This window comes from Mangifera indica, chromosome 18 (assembly GCF_011075055.1).
Source record: "Mangifera indica cultivar Alphonso chromosome 18, CATAS_Mindica_2.1, whole genome shotgun sequence".
In the NCBI taxonomy this organism is placed as follows: Eukaryota; Viridiplantae; Streptophyta; class Magnoliopsida; order Sapindales; family Anacardiaceae; genus Mangifera; species Mangifera indica.
In genome coordinates, this window is record NC_058154.1 from 1035618 (window position 1) to 1053198 (window position 17581).

Here is a 17581-nt window from a genome sequence, read left to right on the forward strand (position 1 = left end):
GAAATTATCTACTAGGATCTGGCCTCAAAAGTTCGTTTTCAGTTCAACATTGTTGATCATGTGTAATAAATTTGCAGAGAATAACTTTGTTAGAGTTACTAACTTTTGTGTTGGTATGGAACTGCAGTTGAAATTGTTACGACGAAATGGCTAAGACAATCAGCTTGTTCGGATTTACTTCAATTAAGCCTGCAATAGAAATTAAGGAATTTGTGGAGGGATACACTGGTGAAGGAACAGTCTATGATGTAAAAGAAGTTGCTCAAATAAAAGGCTCAAGGGCATACGCCATAGTTGAATTCACAACCATGGAAGCTGCAGAGCGTATCCTGTCCAAGGCTGCCGAACGAAGTATATGGGATGGAAATTCTTTTCTGAAAGCTCGTTATGTTGACCATGATAGAAATTCACCTGAGGAGAAAACCCCACAGCACAGGATTGATAACGCAAGATTGAACTTCGGCTGCCAGATTTCAGAGGAGAAGTTTCATGTGCTCTGGTCACAGGAAAACGTTTCTGTGAAATTTGACTCCGATCTCAGAAATTTTAGCTGCTTTCTATCTTATGATTCTGTGGATTATAAGCTTAACGTTCCGCACGAGACAATTTGGCAAATCCAGCTACAACGCCCACATGGTCAGTCTGTGAAGTTTCTTGTTATCCAGGTTAGCCATCCAAAAAACTTCTTATTATGAAAATTCTGTGTTAGCATTTGATAAAATTGAGTAGAGCTACCTAATGTCCATGTCCATTGCACACATAAATCTTTCTGAGACTTCCTGAATATGGCTTTCTTCCAAAAGAACTACAATTAATCTTTGATAGTTACTTGAACTATATGTCATCTAGTATATCATGTTAGAGTAATATAGACATACATTGATTAAACTTTTTATTGTTTAATAAAACTGGAAGAATGTACATTTTGGAAAGATTTATTTTATTAGTCTGATATGAGTATTTAGAAACAGGTTGATACACTTTATGTTGTAATTATTAAATTTGGGTTATAAATGTGCTTTGTCATAAGGTTATTAGGTTTTTTATGGAAGAACCCAATTAATGTTTTTACCCTTTTAGTAATAAATTAAAACAGACCTGGTTCCCTCCCTAGACAATTAATTAAAAATGTGTTCTCCAATGCCTGGAAAGGAAGATTTTGTTCTAAGATTCATATTCAATCTTCTCTGGGTAGGGATGTCAATGCGCTAGGCCGGGCTGGCTCTAGCGTAGCCCATCCGGCTCCTCAGTTGAGTCCGGCCCTAGACTCGCATAGTAATGGGTTTTCGGGTTGAGCCAACCCATGAATTTTTGAAAGCCCAAGCCCACTGGTTTTAATTGGGCTGGCCCATGGGCTTTAATCAGGCCGGCCCATTTAAATATTTTTTTTTAATTTTAAATAAACTTTTAAACACAAATTATTTTTTTATTATTAAAACAGAGAACAGTACCCAAAACATTTTATTTACAATTTCTCACTTGTGATAAAGGAATATTGTGATTATATGATCAAAAATATTATAAGTTTATAACATTGTACAAATAAATTAATTTACATATTGTATAATTACAAATATAAATAAAAAATATATATTATACAATTTATCTACTCATCCTCAACATCCAAATTTTTGAATTCATTTGACATTAGATTCATTTGGTATTGAATCCATTTATAATATTTTGTAATGATAAAATTAAAATGAAAATGAAATTATAAACACAAAAAATTATTAATTATAAATTCAAACAATTTTCGAAAAAGAGTTGATGAAATAAAATGAGATTAAAAATATAATAAAAGAATTGAGACTAAGAGATTTATAAATAAAATTAGAAATAAAAAAATTGATTAATTTATATAAAAAATAAAAATAATTAAAAAATTTAAAAAAAATAATTGCAAACAAGCAGATGGTTGTGGCGGACAGAAGCCTAGCTTCTGTTCTGCCCTTCTTTTTCTTATAAAAAAAATTATGAACAGTATTAGGCTGGGCCGGGTGGCTATAAGCTTAATATTAAAATTGATAACCCAGCCCAGAAGACTCATGGGCCCGACCCATGGTGTTACAATTTCGGGCCGGGCTTGAATTCCAAGCTTCAGCCCCGGCCAAAAATTGCCATGTCCATCTCTGGGACAATACAATGGCACAAACATGTTTGTTTGTGTCCTTGTGCTTCCAATTACAATGTTTTATAGCCTAATGTGTTTGAATGATGAATTTGGGCAGAAATTTTATGCTGTGTGATTTTGATATTGAGTGTTAAATTTTTGTTTTTCTGCTTACACACCATGTATCTAATTTCTTGCTTTTTTCGGTTGTTTCATGTAAAAAAGTTGTTTTATATAATTCAAAATAGCAATTTGCTTCTTTTATTTACTAAATTAATTTCCTTTCTCTCTCTTGATAGTTATATGGTGCTCCTCTTATTTATAAGAGAGAAATCCACTGGAACCGGACAGTTGATTTTACTCCATCCTCCTGCATTGGACAATCAACTGCTATGTGTTTAGAGCTTCCAGGCAGGGGTCATGTTCCGAAAGCTCTGAAAGATTTCTTTTTCTACAAGGAAAGTCCAGGGAAGTTCAGTCTAGAGAAAGGTTCTACTTTCTCAAACAATTCTGATCTTGTCCCATTTATAAGTCCACCCCAAGGCATCGACTTGCCATATAGGATGCTGTTCAAAATCAATTCCTTGATTCAGCACGGCTGTATTCCTGGGCCAGTACTTGATGCCAAGTTCTTTCGCTTCTTTGATCCACGCATAATGGATATAGCATTCATGGAACGTGCATTGGAGAAGCTGTTTAATCTAAAAGAATGCTGCTATGATCCTGTAAGCTGGCTCAAAGAGCAATACATAAACTATTCTAGGTCTAAGACACTTCTTGGATCGCCTGCCATTGCCTTGGATGATGGGTTAGTATACGTGCACAAGGTTTTGGTAACCCCCACTAAAATATACTGTTGTGATCCAGAAGTCAGTCTATCCAATCGTGTCTTACGCAGTTATCCTGATGACATCGATAATTTTCTTCGTGTTTCGTTTGTTGATGAGGATATGGGCAGATTGTTTTCAACAGTTTTATCTCCCAAGGCATCAGGAGGAAAGCGTACTAGAATTTATGACAGGATACTGTCAATTCTCCGAAATGGCATAGTCATCGGAGACAAGAAGTTTGAAACTCTTGCTTTCTCAAATAGTCAATTAAGAGAGAATACCTTATGGATGTTTGCATCTAGACCTGGACTTACTGCAGCAGATGTTAGAAAGAGCTTGGGTGATTTTCGTGAGCTAAAAAATGTGGCAAGATATGCAGCCAGGCTTGGTCAGTCTTTGAGCGCATCCAGAGTAGCTGTGCACGTTGGTAGGAAGGACATGGAAATCATTCCTGATGTAGAAGTCGAAAGGAAAGGAACTAAATATGTTTTCTCTGATGGGATCGGCAAAATATCTTCTGAATTAGCAGCAGAAGTGACGAAAAAATGTGGTTTCACAAGTTATACTCCATCTGCATTCCAAATACGATATGCTGGGTTCAAAGGAGTTGTAGCTGTTGATCCAAATTCTTCGGTGAAATTATCATTAAGACCCAGCATGTTAAAATACGAATCAGACAGCACTAGTCTAGACATTTTGGACAACAGCAAATATCAGCCTTCTTTTCTAAATCGCCAGTTGATCACCCTTTTGTCGACGCTTGGTATTAACGATGATGTTTTTGAAAGGAAGCAGAGAGAGGTCATAGCTCAATTAGATGCAATTTTGACAGACCCTTCAAGGGCACTTGAGGCACTTGGATTCATGTGTCCAGGGGAGAGTGCAAATGTTCTCAGGGAAATGCTTAAGTGTGATTATAGGCCAGATGAAGAACCGTTTCTCTCACTGATGCTACAGACATTCCGTGCATCAAGTCTGCAGGACTTGCGAACTAAAGCAAGGATATTTCTTCGCAATGGACGAAATATGATGGGAACTCTGGATGAGACAGGGGCATTAGAATATGGACAGGTCTTTGTGCAATATTCTCACTCTAGATCTAGTCAATTTTCGGATGATTTCTCCTTGCAGTCTTGCAGAAATGAATCAAGTCAAACTAGTGTTTGTAAAGGAAAGGTGGTGGTTGCTAAAAATCCATGTCTCCATCCAGGAGATATGCGCGTTTTAAAAGCTGTGGATGTGCCAGCTTTGCACCACATGGTTGATTGTGTGGTTTTCCCAGCAAAAGGAAAAAGGTAAGCCTGCTTTTGAAAATGTCTTATATTTCATGTTAGATGTTTACTAATACTTGTTCTGCTTTATTTTCCTGCTTGGTGAGTTTATAAATTTATGCAATGCAAGCTCAAGAAATTCTTAAATCCTATGTCTGTTATCTTGATAATTATCCATGATTATCAATTTAAAAACTGACACTGGTTTCATTATTGATTAGACCCCATCCAGATGAATGTTCGGGAAGTGACCTTGATGGAGATAGGTATTTTGTATGTTGGGATCCTGATTTCATTCCTCCTCGTCAGTTTCGACCCATGGATTATACCCCTGGAAAAGCTAAGGTTTTGCATCGTGATGTTACGATTGAGGTATCACTCAACTTTAAGCATCATGTTCATGCATGTTAAGATTTATTTAGTCACATTCTTGAATCAACTCTTGTTTCATTTGAATTTAATTTCTACAAGGACAATACAATGAGATCTGTCATTGAAATTTCTTCACTGCTACCTTTTTCATATGACATTGCATTAAAGCATATATCATTTTGAATTCTGTTTCAGTATGCATCAGATTACAACTGTAATATGAGTGGTGTTTGATCAATGCTGTAGTCTTTTGTGTTAAAATATATATATCATTGTGTTGCAGGATGTTGAGGAGTATTTCGTTGACTTTATTGTCAATGACAGCTTGGGCATAATCAGTAATGCCCATGTTGTCTTCGCAGATAAAGAACCTGAGAAAGCAAGGAGTAAGCGATGTCTTCGGCTAGCCCGGCAATCCTCCATTGCTGTGGATTTTCCAAAAACTGGTGTGGCAGCCAAAATACCAAGTGAACTTCGTGTCGATAAGTATCCAGACTTCATGGATAAGGCTGAGCATATGACCTATCAATCAGAGCGTGTGATGGGAAGGCTGTATCGAGAGGTAAAAGGCATTGCACCACACGAAGCTGCTATCAAATCCTTCACAAAGGAAACAGCAATTAGGTCTTTTGATTCAGATATGGAAGTTGATGGTTTCAAGAAATACGTCAATGAAGCTCTCCATTACAAATGCGAGTACGATAGTCAGCTGAGTAATCTGATGAAGCATTTTGGCATTGAAACTGAGGCAGAAATAGTCAGTGGCTGCATCATTAAAATAGCAAAATGTTTTGATAAAAGAAGGGATTTGGATACAATTACTTCTGCCACAAGGTCCATAAGAAAAGAAACTAGGGCCTGGTTCAAGAAGTCATGTGAGTCAGGTTCTAGTAATTCTGATGGTGATGATGCATATGCAAAGGCTTCAGCATGGTATTATGTAACATACCATCATAGTTATTGGGGTCACTGCATCAAAGAAGGAATTAGCCGTGAACATTTCCTTAGCTTTCCATGGTGTATTTATGACACCCTCATTGAGATCAAGAATAAAAAGAAAAATGAGCGACTAAGAGCAGCAAGTGATGGACATTTTCTTCCATCACTAGTATGCCATTTCAGTAATGGAATGCGCTTTTAGTTGGTGGAGCGATTTGACTGGTTTCAGTACCTAAGTATCAGCATATACTTGTTCCGATATAGTAAAGCTGCTGATATGCTCAGGTGGTCTCCTTCTCCATGTCTTGGCTGGGAAATCATGCTCTCCGGTGCCAGATATCTCTGTGTTCCCTGCTGGAACAGATTGTATTTGCGTGGTTGATGCTGTTTTGCCAACCTGTTACTGTTAGATGCAAGTTGCTGCTTTGGTTGTGTAAGGGAGTATTGTTCTGTTTCTGTGGGATGGTTACTTATTGGGTGAATGATCTTTGTGTTTTCTGTTCTGCTTCTGCTTCCTTTGGGCGGTTGTTGGGTTGGCTTGTCTCTTAGTTTCCTGCTTTGCTTTGGCTGTCTTGCTCTGCTTTTGCTTGGTCTTGGGTTGCTTTGTATAGTGTTGCTGCTGTCTTGTCCCCTATTTTGCATTTGTGGAGATAGTAAGACAAGATGGGCAACTCTATGGTAGAAGTGTGTCGTTGTAATAATGTATTTTTTCAGAAGTGTGTTGTGTGTTCAAGACTGGAAACCTGTATTCAGTTCATGTAATAAAATAAATGTTTGGATTGCTGCCTGATCTCTTCCAATTTGCTTTGTTTAGTGTAGCAGAGTTTATCAAAGAATAATAGCCACCCTAAGATCAATAAAACCACGTGTACATATAATGTGTTTAATTTATTACACAAACAATAACATGTAATCATGTGATTATGTGATTTTGAATTAAAGATAAAACAACATCCAATTACATGGAGACATATTATTATTTGTGAGGAAATATGCAACTAGATGGGTTTGCCTTTCGGTGCATCCATTGAAGCTTTGCATATGGAAACTGAGAGGGATGGAGTTACATATGTTTTTCCTGATGAAACTGGAAAGATATCTACTAAATTTTCTCAAATTGTAGTTAAAACAATATCTTTTTTTTTTTCATATAAATCAAAATGATATTATTTTAGTTAATTTATATTGAAATTTTTTATGTTTGTGTGTTTAATGAGTTGAACACTTTTAAAGCTTGAGTTCGCTTGAACTAAACTCGTTTTAGACTTGTTCAAACTAAACTCAATTCGAATCTAACCTAGTTTTGAGTATTCAATTGAATACTTAAAAGATATGTTATCATATAATTGAATATCACCTTATATTTAATTCAAAACTATCAAATTATATAATGACACATAATTTATGTATCTAATTGGATACTCAAATCTCGATGCATATATTCATATGAATGAATAGAATGATAAATTACATTCTCATATTGATGGATGGATACTCAGGGCATCATCGAGCTGCATAATTTTACACCACAAGCAATTGAAGATGAGAGTCAATGAATTGAAGGGAAAAAATTCAAGTTCACCAAGGAACTTCAGGCAGCAAAAACTTCGAATAACAATTACCTCGCCAACTTCATCGACATCAATAGCATAAACTTTCAGATGAGTAAGATCTTTCCTGATAAGCTGAACATGAAGAACACCAGAAAGGCATAAGCAGCAAGACTTCAGGTGATTTACTGTCTCCATGCTATCCAACTTATAGGGCACTTTTTCAAAAGCCATTTCACATGCCTTCTTAACAGCCCCACACTCAATTAAACTACAGGGTACAGGCTCTTTCCCATAACATATATTCTAGTTTTTCCCTTCTTCTTTTTAGTAGATAATTATTTTTATATAAGCTATGGTTTTCCTTTCTTGAGGAGGGAGGGGTCAGAATTCACGGATAGAATGTAACCAAACCCCAGAACATCTTTGATGTCTTTCAGTAGAAAATTATTCTTAAGATCTATGAGTATCTAATTGGATAGGTATTTCAAAACCAAAAGCAGAATGATAAGAAATATGCCTCATCTTCATCAGATGAATCTACCAGAAGACTTTCAGCAGCTGAAAAATCTCCTCAGAATGATCAGTGTGAATGTTGAACTTCAAAGCTTCCAGATGACATGCACAGGAAAATACCCAATATCTATGAGGAGGTTTATGACGGAGGATCCTGTTTTCGATAGTCCCATTGCCATAAGGATCTGACAAGAATATAAAGAAATAAAGAGTGCTGTTGATACACAGATTACACAAACGAGGATTTATTCAAAAACAGAAACTTTCTGAAATTAAATAGTGGCACGTGTACCTTTAACATCCAGCAAACACAGTTGCTTGCACATAAAACAAATGTACAAAGTTAGACAAGTTACCATCCCTGCAGTTTTTTTTTAATCATCATCTTTGTATGCATCAATGGCATAAGCTTCAAGAGACCCAATTTTGTCCCGGGACTTTGTCTTCGATCATCCATGAAGATTTGAGAGGTTTAGCATGTGCAGGCATTGCCTTAGCAGACATTAGCTGTTGCATTAGCTCTTGAAGTTCTTTCTCTAAAGCCTCCTTCGCAAGCTTCATACGGAAAAGTTCTTCTACCTAGTTTTTCACAAGAATGGGATGCGATCATAAAATGGACAGAGGCAATCGCAGGATTAAGACATTAATCACTGCTCAGCCATGTGGTCGAGCTTCATAAACTTCTTGCATGTGCTTGAGTATCATCAGTAAGTCATAAAAACATCATTAACCTTGAAGGCATTTCAACAGATTGCATCTAGCAAAGAAAAGATGATAAATCTAAAGAGAAAAATATACTGTCTGTAATGTGGTCCGGCACCGCCCATTGTTGTGTCTAATTGCAACTCAAAGCCATTGTACTGTTTGTAATGTGGAGGGTGAAGCCTCTCTTTAACACAAACTTGCAGTTTCAGAAGGGGAAAAATATATGCAAGATTCTAAAATCAAGCAACTAATTAACTGCTGTTAACATGATATCAATTTACATAAAATTAGAATGAGATCTAAACATGTAAAACAAGAACAGAAATGGAAATTACAAAGGGTTTATACATCTAATTGGCTAATGCCAAGTTCCGTCCTTCCTGTATGTTAACATAGATCAACTGCAGAGCTCATCATATATCCGTGGATCTTAGACCTGCTTGGATTTGGCAACATGTAAACACCTGATTTTCCATTGCTTGAACATGTTATATTTAGCTGGTTTCCGACTTGGCTGGACTGCAATGATCAAATTTTTACACCCATCAAACACAAAGTAAGCTAATTCCAATCAGGAGCCTAAATTTGTTAACTGTATTTTGATATATCGTCTGTGTATCTGATTAGATAGTAAAAAATAAATGTATATAGTTTTATTATATATAAAACATGGTACAATATGAGATATTGACCAGAGGAAAAGAGCTGATAGTAAGCTCCCACCAAACCCAGAGATGACATAAAGCTCCCATCTTCTGCAGCCTGAACAAAGCAATAAGCACATCAAACTCTCTCCCCCAAAGACCCACAAAGTAATCAAAAAATGAACTAAATTAAACTAAAAGAGCATACATTTTAGTTCAATTTCTGCTAAATTCGAACACACAAGTATTTACGTAATTTAAGATGGACTGAGAAGAGGATTCTCTTCTTAAAGGGTTGGAATGAGATTCTACCTGACCGCATAACAATGCAAGAGGCAAAATTTTTTGATCAGTCAAAAGTTTAATTTTGAAATATGGTTAGAAGATTACCACTCAGACTGGGGCAAACTTTTCACCTTTTCCTGTGAACTTTTGCTTAGTCATGGAAGTTCTGAATACTTTTTTTCATAAAATGAGAAATTTTAACTGCAAAGAAAATTCGTTCAAATCTCATTTAAACTATCCAATATAATTATTTATGATATTTTTTCTTTCAATTTACATATTGGGGTAATAATCTGACGGTCAAACTGTTTTCTGCTACATCAAGAAGCAGATATCAGCATGACCCGCCTCCAAATTAGAATGTTCTAAATAGCAGACCAAGTCATCCGGACAGCAATTATTCATAAAAGAACAATTGATGCGTCAAATATGAAAGAGAAGTGAAGCATTTGCTTGACCAGAAACAATATATTTACTGTTTCAAAACTACCGACAAACAAATTGATTTGTTATTTTTTAACTTTTTTTTTTAAGGTCAAACTGTTATTTCTGAAACGCTTAGATATAATAGAAAATTATTATTTTATATAAAATCAATAAATAATAAAATTATTATTTTATTTTTATGTTATTAATTTTTTAATAAAATAAAATTTGATTTTAAATAAAAAAATGTTATTTATACTAAGGGCGGAGAAGTTTGGGCCAAACTTTGGATAGGGTTATGTGATTTACTTATTGTTAAAGGTGTTTTTTTTGTACCGAAGAATCTCACTTGAGTTGGAGTGTCTTTTTGGGATGAAACCAGTCACAACAAGTAAATCAAACCAACGTCATAATCTGTGTATTAGATAAGTAAAAAATTTAATTTTAAAATATCATTAGAAGAGATTTGAACTCATATCCTCTTACTTTATAACTAGGGCTGGATACGAAACGATCTTGTTTAGGCTCGAAACAAGCTTTGCTTGAATGAGTTCAAGTCAAGCTTGCCCTAAACGAACACAAGCAAGAACGCGAGTCTGGGTTTTAAGTAAAAAACGATCACGAGTCCAAACCCGAATATGTGCTAAGTGAGCCTAGCTTGGCACACGAGTTGAGCATGACTTGTGCAAATGAAAAAAAATTAAGCAAGTTACATATGATATAAATCATTGTACATTTGAATAATTTAAAATTTGAAACGAGCCTGAAATATGAGTCCAAAGTTGAGTTGATAATCGAATCGAGACAAATATCTCATGCAAACTTAAGCTGTGCACATGCATCCAAGTTAATGGTCGATCACGAACAATAAAAATATCAAATAAGCAGAATATAAACACGCAATTGAATGAATTCAAACTAGACTCAAACCTCAACCAATCCAAAATGAATTGAAAATGAGCCAACCTCTCTTTGAGCTTGGCTTGCCTAGTATCCAGCCCATCTTATAACCCCTGCATTTAAGTTCTACGATATTTCAGTAGGATTAATTTCTATTTTTCCTAACGGCAGAGCACTGTACATAAATAATTTGATTGGAAGCTAAATTACTGTGCCGGCAATTTTGAAGGTTCGCGATTTGGCGTGGTTCGCTACGCGTATTTACCACGAAAGAAGCCGACTTGGATTTTACTACGGCGGCTAATACCACGCTCTTCTACAAACGCGTGAAAAGACATACATCTAGAAAGCAACGCCCACTCATAATTCTTTCGTCCTAATTTTTGACTTCAAAACAAAGAATCCCCAACGCGCAATATTCCATTCATCGACCTGTAAAATAATCAAAAGAAATTCCCGAATAATTTGTAAATTTTAAATTAAATTAAGTCTTCAATATAACGTGCTCTAGCTCTGCTCTGTTCTCATTCGTTTCATAGCGTTGAGTATTTTCCCTTCAGATTGTTGATTCAGTGATGGCTTCTAATGAACCGAAGCAAGGAGGTGGCGGTTTCTTCGCGTCCATCGCCGCCGGTTTGTCGACTTTTGGTTCCGCCATGACCAAATCGGTTAACGGGTACTTTGACTTCAACTTTATATAATTATGTATTTTCTGATTTGATTTAATTATGCGTTATTTTACCGTAATTATCTTAAATTTAAGCCGTCTGCTTTATGAGATCTGTTTTTTCTCCTTGAAGTATTGTGATCTCGTAATTCCTTCATTATTTACCGAATTTAACTGCTAGATGTATATGTCGATAGGTTATTTTTGATTATTTGAATTAAACAAGCACCTCGATTTGCAGTATCTATTGCTGAAATTGGCAGTTGTGTCAAGTATAGTTTGTAAATTATCAGTTTGGTCAAGATCTTTGTTCTATTGGTTTCTCAGGAGTTGATTAATGCTTTTATAAGGTTTAACTAGGTTACCGGGATTAGTGTGAACAGATATACCATAAAATCATGCCCATATATTGATGTTTGAAATCAACCGATCATGGTGGTAGTCCAAAGGATGGCAAAGGAAATAAATCCATAAATGACATGATTTATTGGATGATCGTATGAATGTTTTGGTTTGCTGTCCCACCAAATCTTTGACTTCTCTGTTAAAAGTATTGTGGTTGTGTTAAATTATACTGGTGTAAGGCATGTAGGGTCAAACTGTTTAGATGATATAAACAATAACACAATAACAGAGTTGGATTATTGTACTAGTATCATGACCCTTTTGTAACTTATCTTGACATGCTCACATTTTGGTGGTTTTGTTATTCAGTTTATTGGGTTATGAAGGGCTGGAAGTTATTAATCCAGAAGGAGGCACAGAGGATGCTGAAGAGGAAGCAAAGAAAGGAAGATGGAAGCAAGAGGTGAAATATTACTTTCTCCTCTTGTTCTATATAGAAACTTTGATTAATCTTCCCTAAAACTTGGACTTTTAGAAAAATGCTAGAGGACTCTTTTGTACCATTTTTTTTTTAACATTATATGTAATACAACTTAGGATCATGGGTATTGGACATTGTGTTGAATTCTCACTGTAGTTTTTCAGTACAAAGTTTAGTCTACTAACTTGTCATGTGCCAATGTCCAAAGTCAAATCTCTTGGAATAGGTTTGTGATGGGAGCGTATTTTACTTCAATAGAGATGAAAGTATCTTTATGAGATGGGGACAGCTCAAATGTTGCAAAACTGAATACCACAGAAGAACATTTATTTGCCAATGCAGTACATTTAAGTTTTTATCAGAGGACTCTAGGATGTTCAATTGTTGTGTTGTCATCTAGCATAATCCTTATTCACTTCTTGATACTTTTTGTTTTCCAGGATCGGGATGGTTACTGGAAGATGATGCAGAAATATATAGGATCTGATGTCCAATCAATGGTGACCCTTCCGGTACTTATTTGTGAGCCAAATACGAACCTCCAAAGAATGGCAGAGGTTTGTGTTTTTTGTATTTGGTCTTCATGACCTCTAATTTCTCATTCCAATTTACCCTTTTCTGTTATGGTATTTTACATATCATTTGTTGTTCTTTGGCAGTTGATGGAGTACTCCAACCTGCTAGATCTGGCTGATAAATGCGAGGATCCTTACATGAGATTGGTGTATTCCTGTAAGACTATTTATTATCTCCCCCTAATTCTCTCTCTTTGCATTTTTATTTTATTTTGTGGGACTTACAGTTGCTGGTTGCAGCATCATGGGCTATATCTGTCTACTATGCATACAAACGAGCCTGGAAGCCCTTTAATCCAATTCTTGGTGAAACTTATGAATTAGTTAATCATGGTGGCATTACGTTTATAGCCGAACAAGTGAGTTTTGTAGTCCTACTCTCTGTCTCTCTGTGTTGATGATTTTGATGTAAACAAGCAATTATTCATTTTTGAGATTCATCTTAGGTTTTTAGGTGGGGAACTCATTAAATTTTGAAGAAGCTGTTATATATGCTCAGTGTTTGTCATTACTTGCCTGTTTTGAGGTTCTTTAATTCATATTTTTCTTTCAGGTTAGTCATCACCCTCCAATGTGTGCTGGACATGCTGAAAATGAGCACTTCGCTTATGATGTGACTTCAAAGTTGAGAACTAAATTTTTGGGAAACTCGATTGATGTTTATCCTGTTGGAAGGTAGACCGTAATTACTTTCCCTTGTCTTAAGGGCTTGATTTTTGTTGATATTGTGCACTGTCTCATAAAAGAAAAGAATGCATTGATGTTGATTTATCTAGTACTGGTATTGCAATAAGTGAGCTTGATTCTTACATCAATAAAAGCAAACTTATATTCACCTTCATTGCAATTACCTTATAGAATGCCAGCATAACAATTTTTGAAGAAGGTTGTGGATAATCATTTTCTGCTCCCTTCTCTAAATTATGGATTTAGGTTATAAAGTTTTAGTGTCAGCATTCAGCATATTCTAGAAGTGCCTGCAGAAGTTAAATCCATATGCTCTAGTTTGTGGAAATATAAAACAAATCTAATGATTCCTTTGATGCTTATAAAAAGTTTTGTCAATATAAACCACTGTTTGTAATCATTGAACTTATGCTAAGCACGATTTTTGTTTGCGTATTATGATTGCTCCACTAATTATTTCAGCTCATAGGATAAGTTTGCATATTGTGTTTGCATAACTTTTTTGATAAATCTATTTACAGGACACGTGTGACCCTCAAGAGGGATGGAGTAGTTCTCGATTTGGTGCCCCCTCCTACAAAAGTTAACAACTTAATTTTTGGACGAACTTGGATTGATTCACCAGGGGAGATGATCATGACAAACTTGAACACCGGAGACAAAGCTGTGCTATATTTTCAACCATGTGGCTGGTTTGGGTATTACTTCTTTTCCTCGCTTATTTTGTTGTGCATGTCTTGATTTTTATGAATACTGTCTTGGAGACAATCTTTGTTTTTCTGGGGGCCATATGGTAGCATGCAGAGTTGACTAGACTCTTTTCATCATTTCATGTAACTTATCAGGCTTGAGCATATCTTTTCTCAGTCATGCTGCTTCTAAGAATTGTCTTGATGTTTTTTTAACTTAAAGTAGCCACATGTTTTTCCTATGGCTGAAAAGCATGACCAGATCATGCAGGTCTTCACTGGGAAAGAATGGACCAATATAAAAGCTCAATCTTTTTTGTGTTCCCTATTGTAGTTCAGGGGGAATAGCAGCGGGCTGATACTTAATATAATTCCTTATTTGCAGATCTGGTCGTTATGAAGTGGATGGATATGTGTATAATGCTGATGAGGAACCCAAGATATTGATGACTGGGAAATGGAATGAGTCAATGAATTACCAACCCTGTGACTCGGAAGGGGAACCACTTCCAGGCACTGAACTAAAGGAGGTTAGTTTCGTTTTTCAAGTTTCTTAGCTGTTTCTACCTTTTTTAACCATGTAATTGTAAATCACTCAGTTGAAAATACTTCTCTCTGTACTTCAATTAAACCAGTTTTCAATTTTTTTAGTTGAACCTTTATGATAAAAAAAGTGTGAAGTTTTGAAATATTTCAACAAACTTTAATGTTCTGTTATCAGTTAATTTGTTTTCTTTTTGTAGGTTTGGAGAGTTGCTGATGCACCAAAAGATGACAAACATCAGTATACATATTTTGCTCACAAGTTAAACAGCTTTGACACTGCTCCTAAGAAGTTCTTGTCGTCAGATTCTCGTTTGCGCCCTGATAGGTGTGCACTAGAAAATGGTGACCTATCAAAAGCTGGTTCGGAAAAGACCAGGTCCTTGCTCTCTATCTCTCTTTCTCTCTCTCTCACTCACTCACTTAGTCTCCTGCATGCCTGGACATTTATACCATTCACATAGCTAAAATATATGGTATGAATAAAAAGAAATTGAGATCAGGCCTAGTGGGTTTCAAGTTTATCCTTGAATGCATTGCACTACGTAAAAATTGACCTAATTATGCGTAAAAGCTTGTTGTTGATTTTATGTATGATACTGAAGTGCTATTCTATTTTTAAAACCTCAAGGAGCAATGTCTTGGCTAAAATATAATAATTTTTCCTGCTTTAGACTGGAAGAGAGGCAGAGAGCTGAAAAGAGAACTCGGGAGGCCAAGGGTGATAAATTCACTCCTAAATGGTTTGACATTACTGATGAATTGGCCTCTACCCCTTGGGGTGAATTGGAGGTGTACAAGTACAATGGCAAGTATGCTGAACATCGGGCAGCTTTTGATAGTTCAAACGGCAATGAAGAGAGTAATGCCACGTCAACCGAATTCAACCCCTGGCAGTATGAAAGCTTGGCTGCTGAATGAACAAGAATTGAATGGATTTTCCTGTATGCTATGTATTGTTTAATTCTTTATCCACTCTTGTTATGTTAGCTAGTGTCAACTTATGACTCATCATTTTAGAGCGTTTTATGCAGCATGTAGCTTTATTGTTCTTTTATCTTTGGCACTTGTGGTGTCTGGGATTTTAATGGTTTTGCTAAATTATATTGTCAGTCCTCCAATTGAAGTCCGACCCAGTAGTCAATCTTGCTAGCCGATCCTGCGCAAGAAAGTCTTAAGAAGCCCGCTCATTAGAAAAAATAATTGTGTAATAATATATTTTTGTAGAGCACTCTAGATATTTTTTTATAGTGGGGTCACGCTATGGCTGGAAACAGGCCGAAGCTAGTTTAAATAGGGCTTAACTCGTTTTGGATTAGACTCAACTTGGGTTCAGGTTCGGGTTTGTCGAGCTTGCTCACTCATATGTTTGTGATCGGGCTCATATTTGCTGTCTTGGGTTCATGTTTGAGCTTATCCGAGTTAAGCTTGTTTCGAGTTTAAACATGTTTGTTTTGAACCCAAACCTATCTTTAAGTAGGGTTGAAAATGATGTATTTTTGTTAAGGGTTCAAGCGATTCATGTTTGACTCGCAAGCCAAACATGACTATAGTTTGAGTTTGGGTTCGAGTTTGGGTTTGTTTTTAGTTTTACTTTTTTGCTTGTGTTCAAATTTGTGTTTGTTGTTTTGGATTTGTGTTTGGGTTTGTTTGAATTAAATTCATTTTAAATTTGAATAAATTTGTTTCAGATCTACTCTTAAATCAAATCAATCTCTAGTGTCCATTGAGGATATGGAACTCTATATAAAGGAAGGTCTTAGAAGGCCAAACGATCTAGATTCAACATCTACAAGTATTTTTACCTTTCGAGTATCTCCTGTGTTCAAGTCTCCTTGGCAATCTTAGCCTCTAGGTTGATTTAGTTGCAACGAGCAAATCTAATAAAATTTTATGTATATATAAATGATATATTTATTTGATTAAATAATTTTAAATTAAAAATAATATAATATCTAATTATATAATAATATATTACTTATAAACATATTTTATATACTAAAAATGTAAATATCAAAAACACAAAAATTTTTGAAAAGGTCGAGTGACTGTTTCCCACAAATTTTCATTTTTAAGTCTTAAGTTTTATCCTTTTTAAAATCTTAAAATCACCTATAATAATTAATACAAATATTAAATTTTCAACATAGTTTACCAGTTCAAAAGAATAAAAATAAAATAATTTAATTGATGCATCATTAATTTGAAAAATATTATAAATATTTTTCAAAATTTAAAATGTTTCATATGTATCTCTATTATAACATATTATAAAAATATGTATTAATCTATATTATATGATATATATTATATCATATTAACTAAAAATATCTTATAATATATATTATATTATATTATATTATATTATAAAATATGTATAGTGTAAGGATGATATTATTGACAATGGTATAAACATCATTTGCCCAGCCCTAATGTATGTCAGCACCAGCGGTGGTCACTGTCGCATTCATGACAACGCTATTGAAGGACGGCACCTTGATGTCATTGACCTGATAGTCTAGTCGAGGATACGAGAAGCCAATCAACAAGAATCCGTCGGTTTCGCCACAATACAACCTTCTATTTGATTGCGAAAGGCGGCTGAATATCTTGCCGCATTTTGCGACCAAATAAGTTGTCTCAATCAAGGGAAACCATCGGATTTTGATGCTGGAACTTTCCGGTCCCCATGAGATTAGCGTCCATGCACCACCCTTCACCGGTGTTGACCCCAGCCACTACTCAGCCATCTTGATTCTCTAGTTTATTTAATAAAAATGATTTTAATATATAATTTAAATATTTATTAAATACCTATCATGTTCAGTTTTATACATGTCACAACAATTCCAAATTTACGCGTGCAGTTGACAAATTAATGGTGGCCGACGCGCTCGTTGACCTGTAATGTAACAAGTTCTCAAAGCTTAAAGAGCAATACTATGTGTATCCACTTTAGGTACATAAATATATACACACTCATATGTGTCATCATATGATTGGTTATTATTTTATTCTTAATTCAAAATCATCTAATCACATG

The 17581-nt window shown here is 35.3% G+C and overlaps 2 protein-coding genes and 1 long non-coding RNA gene across 3 annotated transcripts; 2 read left to right on the forward strand and 1 right to left on the reverse strand.

Moving 5' to 3' along the window:
* Positions 1 to 133: 133 nt before the first annotated feature.
* On the forward strand, positions 134 to 6309 carry LOC123201500 (probable RNA-dependent RNA polymerase 1). The gene is made up of 4 exons (XM_044617034.1): positions 134 to 665; positions 2413 to 4238; positions 4436 to 4586; positions 4870 to 6309. Exons 1-4 carry the CDS (start codon positions 147 to 149, stop codon positions 5725 to 5727), a joined length of 3354 nt encoding a protein of 1117 aa, XP_044472969.1. The 5' UTR covers positions 134 to 146; the 3' UTR covers positions 5728 to 6309.
* A 1643-nt stretch (positions 6310 to 7952) lies between these two features.
* Positions 7953 to 9069, reverse strand: LOC123201505. The gene is made up of 3 exons (XR_006498828.1): positions 8989 to 9069; positions 8390 to 8815; positions 7953 to 8170 (listed from the first exon to the last, which is right to left on the reverse strand). It is a non-coding gene; the product is annotated as an uncharacterized LOC123201505 (long non-coding RNA).
* A 1839-nt stretch (positions 9070 to 10908) lies between these two features.
* LOC123202061 (oxysterol-binding protein-related protein 3A-like) lies at positions 10909 to 15595 on the forward strand. Its single transcript, XM_044617784.1, has 10 exons — positions 10909 to 11227; positions 11933 to 12026; positions 12485 to 12601; positions 12704 to 12776; positions 12860 to 12978; positions 13173 to 13294; positions 13828 to 14004; positions 14381 to 14525; positions 14739 to 14917; positions 15213 to 15595. The coding sequence occupies exons 1-10, from the start codon at positions 11127 to 11129 to the stop codon at positions 15457 to 15459; spliced, it is 1374 nt and encodes a 457-aa protein (XP_044473719.1). The 5' UTR covers positions 10909 to 11126; the 3' UTR covers positions 15460 to 15595.
* Positions 15596 to 17581: the final 1986 nt, after the last annotated feature.

Coding starts and splice junctions, on each gene's coding strand:
- LOC123201500 (XM_044617034.1), top strand. CDS start 147: ATGGCTAAGACAATCAGCTTGTTCGGATTTACTTCAATTAAGCCTGCA. Junction 666..2,412: donor TGAAGTTTCTTGTTATCCAG/GTTAGCCATCCA, acceptor CTCTCTTGATAG/TTATATGGTGCTCCTCTTAT. Junction 4,239..4,435: donor TTCCCAGCAAAAGGAAAAAG/GTAAGCCTGCTT, acceptor ATTATTGATTAG/ACCCCATCCAGATGAATGTT.
- LOC123202061 (XM_044617784.1), top strand. CDS start 11,127: ATGGCTTCTAATGAACCGAAGCAAGGAGGTGGCGGTTTCTTCGCGTCC. Junction 12,979..13,172: donor TTACGTTTATAGCCGAACAA/GTGAGTTTTGTA, acceptor TTTTTCTTTCAG/GTTAGTCATCACCCTCCAAT. Junction 14,005..14,380: donor CAACCATGTGGCTGGTTTGG/GTATTACTTCTT, acceptor CCTTATTTGCAG/ATCTGGTCGTTATGAAGTGG.